The sequence below is a fragment of the Amblyomma maculatum genome, chromosome 1 (genome assembly GCF_055883805.1).
Source record: "Amblyomma maculatum isolate TAMU_Amacu chromosome 1, ASM5588380v1, whole genome shotgun sequence".
NCBI lineage: Eukaryota > Metazoa > Arthropoda > Arachnida > Ixodida > Ixodidae > Amblyomma > Amblyomma maculatum.
Window position 1 is genome coordinate 179,779,914 of NC_139344.1, and position 13,151 is coordinate 179,793,064.

The following is a 13,151-nucleotide window of genomic DNA, read 5'->3' on the forward strand; positions in this document are numbered from 1 at the left end:
TGGAGTGACTGCTGAAGGTAATTGCAGTTATCTTCGCAGCAGCTTTTGTGTCCTTGTCTGTATGAACGCATGCACGGGCAGTACTACAGGTGAATGGAACTCACAGTGCACCTTCCCTGCGTGATCATACGCACACGGAATATTGCGTCTGAACAATTCTTATGACTTGATAGTAAATACAACAAAACGGGCACGAGTTGCAAGCGTTTGTTCTTGCGCTGCTCGTCGTGTCGCTGAAAAGCTATCATGACAATTATGGGTTGCAAACGAACTGACCTAGTTTCAGTGCAGAACTGCAACGCACGTTAGCCGTGAAGGCAATCCGTCACCGAAGAGTCTACTTGTCGCGCTCAACGCCGCTGCCCTTCGCTCTGATCCTTATCTGACCGCAAGAAACATGTTGAAACGAGTGCTATTTTGTTTTTTTGCGTCTCGTGGCGCAACCAACCGCACCACAGCTTGCAGAAATATTGGGAAAAATGCCCGAAAACATGGCACCACGAAAGTCACACCACGAAAGTCACTGCTGTCACCAGCGCCGCCACATCTCCGCTGACGTCATGGGCTGACGCTTGTCTATAGCCATGAAAATTGGGACTGCCCACAGACATCTTTAAGAGTACACTGCAGTGAGCTGCTAAATAGCAGGAAGACAGCATAATCACATACGTAAAAGGTGGACTCAGCTGAAATGAGCAATTTTGAATTTTTTCTGGCACGAATGAACACTTCCCACATCTGCCTGAAAGTTTTAGGGATTGTAATTTCAATTATAAACACAGAAAAGCCTCATAAGGAGCTTAGCAGGCAGGAAGCAGTAACATGGAGAAACTGCATGCTAGGATGTTCCTAAACCCAGCCAAAAACCACAAAATCTGAGGAAACAAAAGCACAAAGACAACATGTACACCGCATGTGGACAAGTCTCCGACATCATTCACATGCCACACTGCTGCAGAAAACAATTAGAGAAGCATAACACTAGAGCACTCAGTCAAACGATGTGGGAGGCGAGCCTAGCCTATGAGCAGTACAAGTTGCTCACCAGAGCTCAAGAGGCAGCGCAAGCCATTGGGACACTAGACTAAGGACAACCACCAACCAAGTTCCAGGAACCTGATTAAATTTTTTCTATCAAGTTTATTCATCAAACAAGGAGGTGTGGTGTTCATGATCAGGAGCTGCTTCTCATCAGGAGCATTGACTATTAGAGGTTTTTAGATGCAAAATGGTCACCACAAGAGAATGGCAAGTTATATAAGGATAATAAATTTCTGAAGAGAATTAAATTATAAAACAACTCCACAACTTCAGTATTAGCAATATCTGTAAGTTGTTGATTCCTAAACATTCCAGTGTTTCTGCACCTGAGCAGATCTGCATCTTGCTCCCATCAAACAGGCTCTTCAACTAGGAAGTGAAATTGGACCTTGGAGTCAGAATCACAGTGGCTCAACCAAACATTAATGGTACTGGCACCTACACAATCCATAAATTTCAATACTTTGTACACAGTATTCATAATACTTTTATGCATGTTATGCAAGATAAACTTATACATATAAAAGAAACTAACAGTATGGTAAGATTAAAAGCTACAGGCTGTCCTCAGCACCATGAATGATGTGAAAAGAGTCACACACACATACACAAAGAAGAAGACATATTCAGTACTACTAGGTGGTGCTACCATACCAATATACCAAGTATCGGCTACAACTATTTTTATTTGTTCATTGCTAGAAATGGCCTAGGCCAATTTGTAGCAGGCTTCTTAGCAGGATAAAATTAACTTTGGCAATTTTGTATAGCTTCCTCTTTTGTAGCAGGGGCCACATACTGAAAAATGGCTGAAGTTTAACCCTGCTAAACCTAATTAAGTGAAGAGAAAGCGTGGTTTGCTTTGGTTAGACTTAGGTTCAGACATAATTTTTGCAGCAAATAAATTGGTGATACTGTGGAGTCGAGGATGCCATCAACTACAGCAGGGAACACGTGATGCTGTATCTGCCGTCAAAGGTTGCCCCGCCGCGGTGGCTCAGTAGTTAAGACACTCAATTACTGAACCAGAGTACCTGGGTTCCAACCTGATCGCCAGTGGCTGCGTTTAGATGAAGGCGAAACATAGAGGCATCCGTGTGATGTGTGATGTCAGCGCACGTTAAAGATCTCTAGGTGGTCGTAATTACTCTGGAGCCCTCCACTACATCACATCTTTCTGCTTTCACTCTTACCCTCCTCCCTGCCCTCACGGCACGGTTAATGTGCCCACTCAGAAAGTGTGGCAGATACCGTGCTTTTCCTTTCCTATAAACCAATTTACAATTTATTACAAAGGTTAAGTGGTGGTACACCATAGGTGGCACCATGGTTAAGCTATGCAGCAGCAGTATGACCTCTGGCTCGTTGAAGATCAAGAAGCCGGACAGGTTCACCTTGTGCATGGTTTAGTGAAGTTATCACTTCGAAAAGATAAAAATGCAAACACAGAAGTTTAAAAAAAGAAATGCTGCTTCAAAATTTGAATGCTGCCCTATCTAAGCAGCAGCCCTAGTCATGTCTGTGTAATATTTCAATGCATCCAAATTTATACCCCTGTCAGGCGTGCAAAATAAAGTGCACTTACGGCGAGTGTCACTTATGAAAAGTGCACTCTACCGCTGCTAAACGGCCTAACATAAGTGCACTTGCCAAAGTGTGCACTCAGGTCGAAGTGCGTTCACAAAATAGACTGAGGGCTGAATGCGTAGCCTCGCCGGCAGAAATTTCGTCATGAATGTACTTTGTAATAAGATATGTATACACGGTCATTTTACGTGTTTTGTACATATTTTTATTTGAGAAATTGTTTTATAATAGCGACGTTTGTTATATCTCATAACAAAAACATGATGTAATCATGTATGCAACTTCCATTTTAAGCATTTTTTGTGTATTTTACCACTTTAAGAAGCAGTTCGCTGAACTTCACGCTTGGAGGTTCCAATTTCTTTTTTCAAATATGGTTTTCAGTTGACAATTCCGTACCAACGAGTGCTAATGCGAGTGTACTCTGCTTTCCCGTTTAGCACTGCATAGCGTAAAGCGTCTTTTGAGCTGCAAAGTGCGCTCCCCGTAGGTGCACTTTAAATTGCACGATTGACTGGGGTATTATTATTGTCGTACAAATAAAAAGTAATTTTGTAATGTTCATATTAGTGCAATTTTTCGGTGTAAAAGCTGCAGAAAATGTATAGTAACTACCATTTTTTAAATATATTAGCAGGGCTAAAATCACAATTCCAAAAAAAGAAAAAAAAAAAAGCATGTTTTGAAATTTTTGTTTTGAATTTTACATGTATTAATGAAACTCCTCACCAAGTTTGGCTGTCATCTGCATAGCAGAAAAATTATTATTATTATTTTTTTTTGCGAGCTGGGATACACTCACTACTAAAAGCGCCTATGAACGCTGATTTCAGGACGCAGCAGCATAGCGGGCAAGAAGCTGAACGCGGAGTGTATTCCCAAGTTAGAATGCTTTTTTCTCGCTCACTCGGCAAAAGGGACCTGCTATCGACAATACAGCAGAAAGCGAAAAAAACACAAAGGAAAGGCAAGTTTCGGGCCTTGGAAACAGCTGATTGGTTGGTAAACCGAAGCAGAAGCTTGTGTTAGCTAAAATGTAGCACGTAACCTTTGAACACCGTTTTCATACCCCTGGGAGCCTGGCTAACCAAAGTGCTCGACAAGCTGGAGATAGAATATGGAGCTTAGGCAAACAGGTATGCTCAGCAAGCAACCAAGAAAAACATTTCACAAACACAGACAAAGGAGCATGATAGCTGTAAAGCAGAAAAAAAAAAAAAAAAACTTGAAGGAATTGCCACCGAGCGGTGTCATATTGAAAAGGACTCATTGCAAGAGCACAACTGTTGAGAAAACCACCATTGTCACTTCCTTTCGCCAAGGGCTACTTTATCAAGGTGGTTTCTGGACTAAAATTTTGTTCAGCTAAGGTACCTTTTGCATCCTAATTATTCCCCAAGAAAAAAGTAGTATCAAATATGTGACGTATAATGACAACAGAAAAAACGAAGTTCATTTTTGAAGTGCTCCGATTTTTACAAAAATGTCATAAAGAACCTGCAGTTGGCCTTATCCTGCATAATTTGCAAATTTGTCATGACGTACTAGTTTGCAGCAGCATGTAGCAGGTTTAATGCAACGGAGCAGGTTGGCACAATTGCTACAGCATTCCCACCACCGTGTATTTCAGTATACCTCACCTGCAGTTTCCGTAAAAAGCTTTTGGTTGTCACAAGTAGCAGCTAAATAAAATGAAGGTCTGACATGCCAAGTGCAGCATTCTACACTGCAGCAAATGTCAACAAGCTTCAATCAGACTACAGGCCGACTTCTTAATATACATAACTGCTCACGTTCTGGGATCCCCAAAACTAAATGAAACCTCTCATGCTTTAAGACATACTTGCCTTAAATAAACATCCCCCTAACATTGTCACATTGATGCAAAACTGTTGTAATACTCTGTCTTCGGGGACTCCTCAAATGGTAGTGCTATGTAGACAGGTGGTGGCAGCTGTCATGCAAAAACCTCTCACTTCACATGCTTCGCAGATATACGAAACCTTTGTTTTCACAAAGAGGCTCTCATTTTAATCAGTTGAAGCTGCTTATCTGGCAACAGAAATGTGCAAAGGAAAAAGAAAACAAACAAACAAAAAAAGATACAGTACCTCGTGTAGCTGTCGTAACATACTAAATTTTAGATGGTCTACTTTTGTACTGAAAGCTGCCGTTCTTAAGTTCACAAAAACCGCTTCATTTCTTGCACAAAGTCAGCAGAAAGCACTTTTTTCCTTGATTTTTTTCTTTGAAATGCCACACCTTGCAACAGCACTTGGAACTACAACTCCTCAGAAGCTATGACGTCACATGTCTCCTTGCCTCTACACCCAGCCCACCTGTCTACAGCTGTGCACACAGTCATGAGGGGACACGAGGGTGCTGTCCTTTTTTGTAGCTGCTGGTGCCCAGAGCCTTTTGAACTCAAATTCAACCCTTGAAGCTGCTGGAACAGCGAAAGGCAATAAATGGAGTGCAAAGGCATCACAAGGTTCTAAAATTACTGAGACAAAGACGCGGGGAAGAGATATATCATGTCATACATTTTCGAAGGATGTCAAGCACCCAAGAATATGGATGTGTGTCACAGTCTTCAAGAAAAGATTTCAATATCACATTTTTTATTGTGACTATTTCGTCCATGGCAACTACGAAGCAGAGCTTGCCTTCTTGCTAACCCTCAGTGGCTAAATCCTGATGCTCGGCCATATATATATGTAGAAAGCGCAAGAAGCATGACAGTCACGTTTTAGCAAAGGTGGGACCTGAAATACATGAAAACTACATGTACTGTATAAGGGGACAGAGTATGTTGAAAAAAGAAAAAAAGTGCACTCTGTGGCACATGGTGAATGCATGCACTCACATAGAACATAAAGGATAAAACCGCCGGGAACATTTTCAACATCTGAATTTTCCTTGTGAAGCGATACTTCAATAGTATTCTCTGTATTATGAGTATTTGTATTTAAATTCAAATAACCTCCAAAGGAAAATAGCCTCTCACACAATGTAGAATGAACTAAAAATTTAGAAAAAAAAAAAACAAAAAACACTTGGCTCCCTTGTTCTGAATTTGCAATACATCAACCACAATGCTCACAAGCAGTATATATTCTTACTTGAACTGGCAGAAAAATAAATGCGTTGCTTGCTAGAGTTTTCATTCTGACATGCACAAATATAACAAAAGCTGAATGGAGAACTTCTTGATGTACTTAAACAATCAAAATGCAACATCGGTGGCACTTTTTGCATAGCAGCGATGAAACTTTTCTAACAAGGACCCCTAGGTGAAATGTGTAACATCCCGTTTGTGGGAGCAACCCATGCAAATCTGACTGCAACAGAGGAATTAGCCGGGCTCCAGTAACGAAACTCGAGCACTAATGCTCCAGTAACAAAAAAATTGTGCTTATTTCTAGCTAATGCCATTGAAATCCTGCTTTTAGTTTTCAAGCAGTTACTTTGCTGTTGGTGCTGCTCATTTTAAACCTGCCTGATCCTGACGCAGAAGCTGCTTTTCAGAGGATGAAGTGATGAATGAGGGCAGTGCTTTGAGTAAGAAAATATTCTAATGCTTTACTAGGAAAATTTGCCCAGGTCATGCCGTCTTAGAAAATTATTTGCAGAGCAATATTACATTACTGGGAGCACATGCCTGCGCTAAATATCTCACTCTCATTTTACTCTGTCACTTAGTAAAGCTGCAGGGTCGCAACAGTATGATGCACAGTCCTTGATCATCACGAAGGCTGAGTAACAGACGCCTGCACTGCCACTTCTACGTTTTAACTGTCGATATATCGCATCTTATTGTGCTGGTAGCGTGGAATCTGCAGGCTCGACAACTGAAGCAATGCACCACGGTACAAAAGGAAGCAGATCTCTGCGAGACGTTACGCACATCTCCCGCTTGTGCAGGCCTGGGGCACACACACAAAACCGGGAAAATAACACCATCTGTGCAAATACATGTGAAATACTGTAGCTTTAGGTAATCACACATTCTGAATGTAAGTGCAGTAATTTTAGAGCACATCGCAGTTTCTCTGCAGGACACCTTTAATAGCATGTCCAATTTTGCCTAGCTGATGGGCCCTCAGTACTGTCACAGGCCAAAAAAAAAAAAGAAAAGTGTTCTGGTTTTGCTATTTTTGTAAAGTATTCGTTACCAACAGCATAAAAACAACAGTAAAATATAGAAAGTGTCTTTTAGTTTGGTTCATGGGTTTTGAGTCCCAAATGAATTCAAGCTATGAGAAATGTCGTTGTGGAAAGCTACAGAAAATTTCAACCACCTGGGGTTCTTTAACATGCAGTGACAATGCTCAGCCCATGAGCGCCATGGCAGGGCCCTTCTCTAATTGGACCGTCAGGTTGATGGAAACAGGTAACATCGTATGAAACAAATGTAGCACTTAACCACCATTTTATCAGTGTAAGTCACTGTTCTTGTGGCATAATTTTGTCCTTTTCCAGTGTTAGGGTACATGTTTCAGTAAATATACCCCCCTTCCCACTTTTCCAAAAAAAAAAAAAAAGGAAAGAAAGAAAAAGCAAAGTTGCATCCCATGTAATGTACGACGAGTTCAGGATGAACATCTTTAAGAAAGCTTCTCTTGTTCGTCCTGATAAGCTATCGTCTTGTTAGTTGTTCTCAGTAGTGGCAACTACTCGAGCAAAAGGTGCCACTGAGGTTTTCAAAAGCAAATATGAACCACACAAAAAAATAAAAGACAGTTTATGCCTTCATTATTAGCGTATCTGAAAAAAAAAAAAAAATCTCAATGCTGCTGCATAAACGAAAAATGTGCTGCATTTATGGAGGCAGCAACTATCCACACGTCTGCTTGCGTTTGTATGTGCAGGCGCCCCTCAAAACAAATGTTTGAGGAGCCTCTGATCATTGTAAATCACCGCTCATTTGAGCCCAGATCCTTCAGGTCTTCACAAACTTTTGGTACCTAACAAAACCAATAAAGAAAATACTGATTGTGCTTATGCCACGACACTCAGTGATGGCGCCAAGAGGAGGCGAAGGGTGGCAATCACCTTTAACTGTCACAGCTACCGCAATGTCAGACGACTAATTAGGCCATTGCAGCTTGGGTCTTTTCGATCCAAGCTGCTGTGGACAGCTGCTGTGGACACAACCAACCGAAAGCCGTAACGCACTTAAAAACCCGATGAACTCAGTTTCTGAAAGCGCAGAGTCTAAAATGAAAGTGGATCGCATACCTTTGCCGGAAGACCAGACTGACATCAAACAACGATAAGACGCTCAACAACCTTCAGAAACTTGGCTGAAACTTATTTCAAATGTGACAAAGCGTACACATTTGCGCCACCGACATTTCGCGGGAACTCTCCTAGGAGGCTATGGCTATGCCTAGGCGCATTGCCGTATCAGAAGGTGAGTGAACGCTTGGTGGCACTAGTAGCCGTAATTTTGTTGTAATTTTTTTATACAAATGTACAATATATACATTTTTATTTGATACTAAACTAAAATAATAAAATAATATATTACGAATACACTAATAGTTTTAGTAATATTGGTAATATCACCGGAACTCTGCTCGCAGTGGGAGCAGTGGTGGGAGCACGCGCACGCGTTCCTAGCGTTTCCTAGCTCCTAGGGACGGAGTCACGGAGTGGAGCCGCTGGTGCTACTGGAGTCTGGAGGTCCAGAGTCGCTAGGATTGCTGCTCAAGCACGACCGGCTTTCTCTTGCTCTGGAGCGGTTACTCAGTTTTTTTTTTTTCAAAGTGGCTGGTGATTCGGTGAGTACTCGTGAATGTGCACACGTACACACAGCTTATGAACCTATGTTTACATTCTAGAAGTGGTGCAGTATTAAGAGCGCGGAAGTTCAACATAGCGTTCATACTGTGTCACCGCGTTCTTAACCGAACACTTGACAGTGTGCATAGTTCTAAATTATAACACTGGTTGCAGCCTGCAGGTTCTCGTACTACACCAACGATGGATGATGAATACCTCGTACAGAACCCGATGACGGGAAAAACTGAATGGGTTGCTACAAAAGATACGTACGATCATCACCAGGACGTCGCTAGGTAAACTGCTGGAATTCGTGTTGGCTTTTGTGACGTGCGGACGCTGATCCTGTTTCTTTTGTTCTAGGAGCGCGTTCGGCGATATGTTGCACGATGATGAAAGGGTAATGGACATTTAATTTTATTCCTGTTTTCTCAACGCACATTTGCCAGTTTAATGCAGGTTGGTAATCATTCACTTCTACACCCAGAATCGCAAATACAATCTTGCATTGTGCGAGGCCATCGACACCGTCCGTGCTCGTGGCGAAAAAGTCAAAGTTTTGGATCTTGGAACTGGCTCCGGTATTTTGGCAATGATGGCTGCTAAGCGGGGTGCAGACATCGTGTACGCTTGTGAGGTATGTTGCCTAAATTGTGCTGTTTTGTCGTTTGGCATGTTTATACCTCTGGGTTTTGTGTGCAGCATCTCACATACATCCCGCGCGTTCGAGGCAGGGTAAAGGGCGAACCACATGGCAGCACATCTTCGACGTCGATCGCGTCAGTGTCTCGTCTGCGGGCGTCGTCGCGCGGGTGAGACGCGTCTTTCAACGTCGCCTCGTCCCAAGCGCCCGAATTTCGCCTCGACGCTGGTGTGGCGCCGAAGAAATGCTGTCATGTGGTTCATATATCATGTGCTAGCAAGAGCACAAGTTATAAGAACACGTGTTTATTATACAGAACACTGCAGTAGCCCCAGATCTCTTTACAACTCCAATTCTAGGGCCGCGGCACCGCGCAAGGATCAAAGGCTACTTGCGTCCGCGGCGAAGCTTAGGGTGTTCTCAGGCTGCACGGCCAACCAGAGGATTAAAGCGTGCGCGACACATCATGGGGGAGGATGATAGATGTGCGGAGCACATCTCAGCGCCACAGGTCACTCGGCGATGGCTCAACGTGCGTCGCCATCACACAGCCCAGTGGTGACATAGAATAGAACCGTGCCAAATCAGCTCTCCCGACTCGGAAGTGTTGGCACCGCACAGATGAGCGCCTACAAGGCATACAAGGTGCACACGTTCACAACCTGCAGTGGCTCTCGGCCATGGCCAGAGAACCTGGAGAGAAAAACGTATGCACTTGCTGCTGCCCGAGTCGGTGGCTGTCTCCTCGTTCGCTTCTTGCGCTCGGCCTTTTGTTGAAATGAGCACAATACATCACCAACAAAGGAAGAGTGGAATTTACGTTGTGGCAACAGTTCCTGGAGGAGCTCCCTTAGGGAGGGGGCCATGTGTTTTGCTTTGCTCCGTGAGCTCAATCTCCACACCATCCTCTTAAATGCCCTGTCACTCTGAAAGCAAAGTGATTGTCATTAAACACAGCACAAAACTGTCTGCATAAGCATGCAGTAATTAGCTACCAACCTTTATCAATTTCTCCAGCACTTAAATACACCTATGCAACATTACAGACAACACAAAAGCAACAAAACACAACATATGCAACCCATACCCGAACACAAGGGCACCCAACCATTCACAGCGCGAAAATACATGAGTACAAATTAATGTACACAGCGTTCTATTGACATTTGTATAAGACATGCTCCTGTGCCATTGTACTGGTTGGAGAACAGTTGACGGGGCGGCGGTAAAAGTTCGGCACGATTTTATGCCAGAGCTGCTATATCTTTGACAGAATCGGCAGCTGGAATCAGCTCACCCGTCGAATCCATGCTGCAGGGGTGAAGCTTGCCAGGCACCCATTGCCGAGAAAATGGGTGTTAGTCACTCTAGGCTGCGATGCAGACATCTCCATGTTGGTGGCTTTTGTATACTGCCAATGTGTCACTGTCCTCTGTCGCATCACACAGTCAGTAGCTCGGGTACACACCGACATCCTCTCTGTGCACCGTGCACAGGTATGGCATCACATGCAAAAACATGCTCATGGCAGGTGCATTACATTTGTTCAGTTTGAAGGGGTTAAAAGGCGAAAAAGAGACACCGAACAAGAAAAGTATTCACAAGTACTTTCCCCCTAATTATGGTCCGAATTGGGGACGGCGCCCGAAATAAAAACACGAATAAGCCAGGGACGTTGCTCTTGACCACTGCAAAGACTAAAGGCCTGCTCCACTTGCAACACGAGGTGGAAACTTCTTATACTTCCCAGCGGCCACAAATTGCAGCGCTAGCGCCAATTCCTCCTTCAGTTACGCCCAACAATTTGGAGGCCCTAGCTATGGCCAAAACCATTTGCACAGCCGGGCGCCTCCAAACGTGCCCTGGAAGAGGGAAGGGGGGTTGATATGTGTTCTCCGGGCGCGAGCTGCCTTTAATTCACTTTTTCGCCTACTTTGCCATTACTGCTGGAAGCTGGTGACAGTGTCACATCTAGCGCGACCAGCTCGCAGCAGAAATAGCAAAATAGGCAAAGTGCAATGCACGCAGCTTGAGATATGCGTGCAATGCATGTGACCTCACTCATGAACAGCTAGTATTCATCGAAGCGATAAGAAAGTGCGTAAATACACGACAGAATATTTGTACGTCTTTTATTCAAAATTTTCACGTGAACTGAATCTTTGTTCTAAATATGGTGTGACATTCGTGAAAACTCAACATACATACATACATCACATACGGCTGTGCCGTGGTGATGCAGTGGTTAGGGTGCTCGACTACTGTGCCTAAGTTTGCGGGCTCGAATTGCGGCTGCGGCTGCAGAGATGCAGGCGAAAAGCAGGGTGCTCGTGTGCTGTGTGATGTCAGGGCACATTAAAGAACTCCTGGTAGTAAGTTTCCGGAGACCTCCTCTACAGCGTCTCATAGCCTGAGTATCTTTGAGACGTTAAACCCCATGAACCATACATCCATATGGACGAAAGGTCACTAGTGTGCACTCACCTTGCTGTGCTCGTCCGCAGTCATCTCCACGGCTCTTCTGCGTGTCGATCTGAGTTGTATCTGAACAATTTTCAGAAGAGACAATGCATAAGCGATGCTGTCCAAAGATAAATGCTGCTCTTGAGTGGCTCCTAGGAATTTTAAAAGGCGGGGGCTGGTGCTCACTTCCGTTGTCTAACCTAGCGGTGGCGAGTAAGGGCTATCGCACACAAAGGTTGCGAACAAAAATGGTAATCACCATGGCGAATGTAATAAGTCAGCACATAAAAGTTTCATGGTACTAGACGGTTGGTGCAAGTCGCACAAGTGAAACCGAGCTGGGGCGGTGGCACGAGATAGGGATTACTTTCCAACGGCACAGGCACAAAACCAAACACTGCTGTAGCTGTTATTACACTGACGGGATGAAATTACGATCATGTGAAGGAACAACACAACAAAAGTCTTAACACATCATGAGGGAGGATGAGGGATGCGCGGAGCACATCTCGACAACACAGGTCGCACATTGATGGCTCAACGTGCGTCGCCACCAGCACTGGCTGGTGATGGCGGAGAACCGTGCCAAACCAGTTTATTCGTCGCTTCGGTAGTATTCAATAGCATGTCTAGATGCTAAACCAAAGCATGCAAGCTGTCAGTTTATTTGCATGGCTGGTGACAACCTGACTAAGCATTTGTTTCCTTCTGCTCACTGAATGACAACCATGAGGACATGTCATGTGGTTTGAAATTGTAAAGGTGGTTGCTTCAGCTGACAGAAACCAACCTAGTGGTCACTTCCTCTCCCCTCTCTTCAAAATTAAAAACCTGCATGCATTAATTCTTGAGCTGTTCGAATTTGCATGAGAACTGCTGATGCTGATTGCTATTTTAACTGTTCCTTTTTTTGAACATTTGCATTGGTCAGCGATTAGGCTGCATCTTTGAAAAGGATGTTTTGATGAGTGCGCACATTTCTTTTTCTGAAATGACAATGTTTCCATCTGACCTTGTGCCATTTGACGAGGCGTTTGTATCAACCGCAGATCTTTTCGTGCAAATAATTATATGTGTACTTTTCTTCTTTTCTTGTGCAATTACTCAAGGCTTTCGAAACTGTTGCCCAATGTGCCGAAGAAGTTATAAAGGATAACCTGTTTGGAAACAAGATAAGTGTTATTCGAAAGAAGTCTACAAGTATTGAGGTTGGACCAGGTAGGAGCAATATTAATTGTGTACTGTCCTGTACTGTGTACATTTTTCCCGGCGTATATGTTCAGTGGGCACTCAGATCGAGCATGAAAACAACTTGTCTGCGAGATCGAATGGTTTGCTGATGATCGCTCACTAGTTTATTGCTGCATAAAAGGGGAATAACCGAACAATCTCGAGAAAGAGTTCCATAATGTTCTCTCACTGAGGCTGAGTGTTCAACACGGGCACACAAAAAGAGAATGCATGCTTTGTCGCGGCTGGCACGGAACGCTTGATCGTGGTCTCACCGCCGCTGCCGCTGGAAGTTAACTTCGGCAGTAGTAACGAGGTGGCGACACTGATGCGCACTTCACTGAGCCAGACGTCTCTCATTGGCTGTACCCAATTCGTGGCACGTGGCAAGCCGCCAAAA

The 13,151-nt window shown here is 43.9% G+C and overlaps 2 protein-coding genes across 6 annotated transcripts in view; one reads left to right on the forward strand and one right to left on the reverse strand.

Annotated features, from left to right (window-relative positions):
* mus101 (mutagen-sensitive 101) overlaps positions 1-8,029 on the reverse strand; it is a 29,339-nt gene extending 21,310 nt beyond the window's left edge. For 2 of the 3 annotated variants that reach the window (XM_084589687.1, XM_084589685.1), the window contains exon 1: positions 7,870-8,028. The gene's annotated coding sequence lies outside the window, so the exon portion shown is untranslated. Of the gene's footprint in view, positions 1-7,869 lie in introns of all 3 variants that reach the window. The other variant, XM_084589686.1, reaches the window with a different exon arrangement.
* Positions 8,030-8,244: 215 nt separating this feature from the next.
* LOC146205019 (protein arginine N-methyltransferase 7-like) overlaps positions 8,245-13,151 on the forward strand; it is a 166,473-nt gene continuing 161,566 nt past the window's right edge. For 2 of the 3 annotated variants that reach the window (XM_084589689.1, XM_084589690.1), the window contains exons 1-5: positions 8,245-8,414; positions 8,590-8,711; positions 8,779-8,815; positions 8,903-9,052; positions 12,631-12,739. In XM_084589689.1, the coding sequence (XP_084445815.1) occupies positions 8,617-8,711; positions 8,779-8,815; positions 8,903-9,052; positions 12,631-12,739 (391 nt within the window). In that variant the 5' untranslated portion in view covers positions 8,245-8,414; positions 8,590-8,616. The remainder of the gene's footprint in view (positions 8,415-8,589; positions 8,712-8,778; positions 8,816-8,902; positions 9,053-12,630; positions 12,740-13,151) is intronic. The other variant, XM_084589688.1, reaches the window with a different exon arrangement.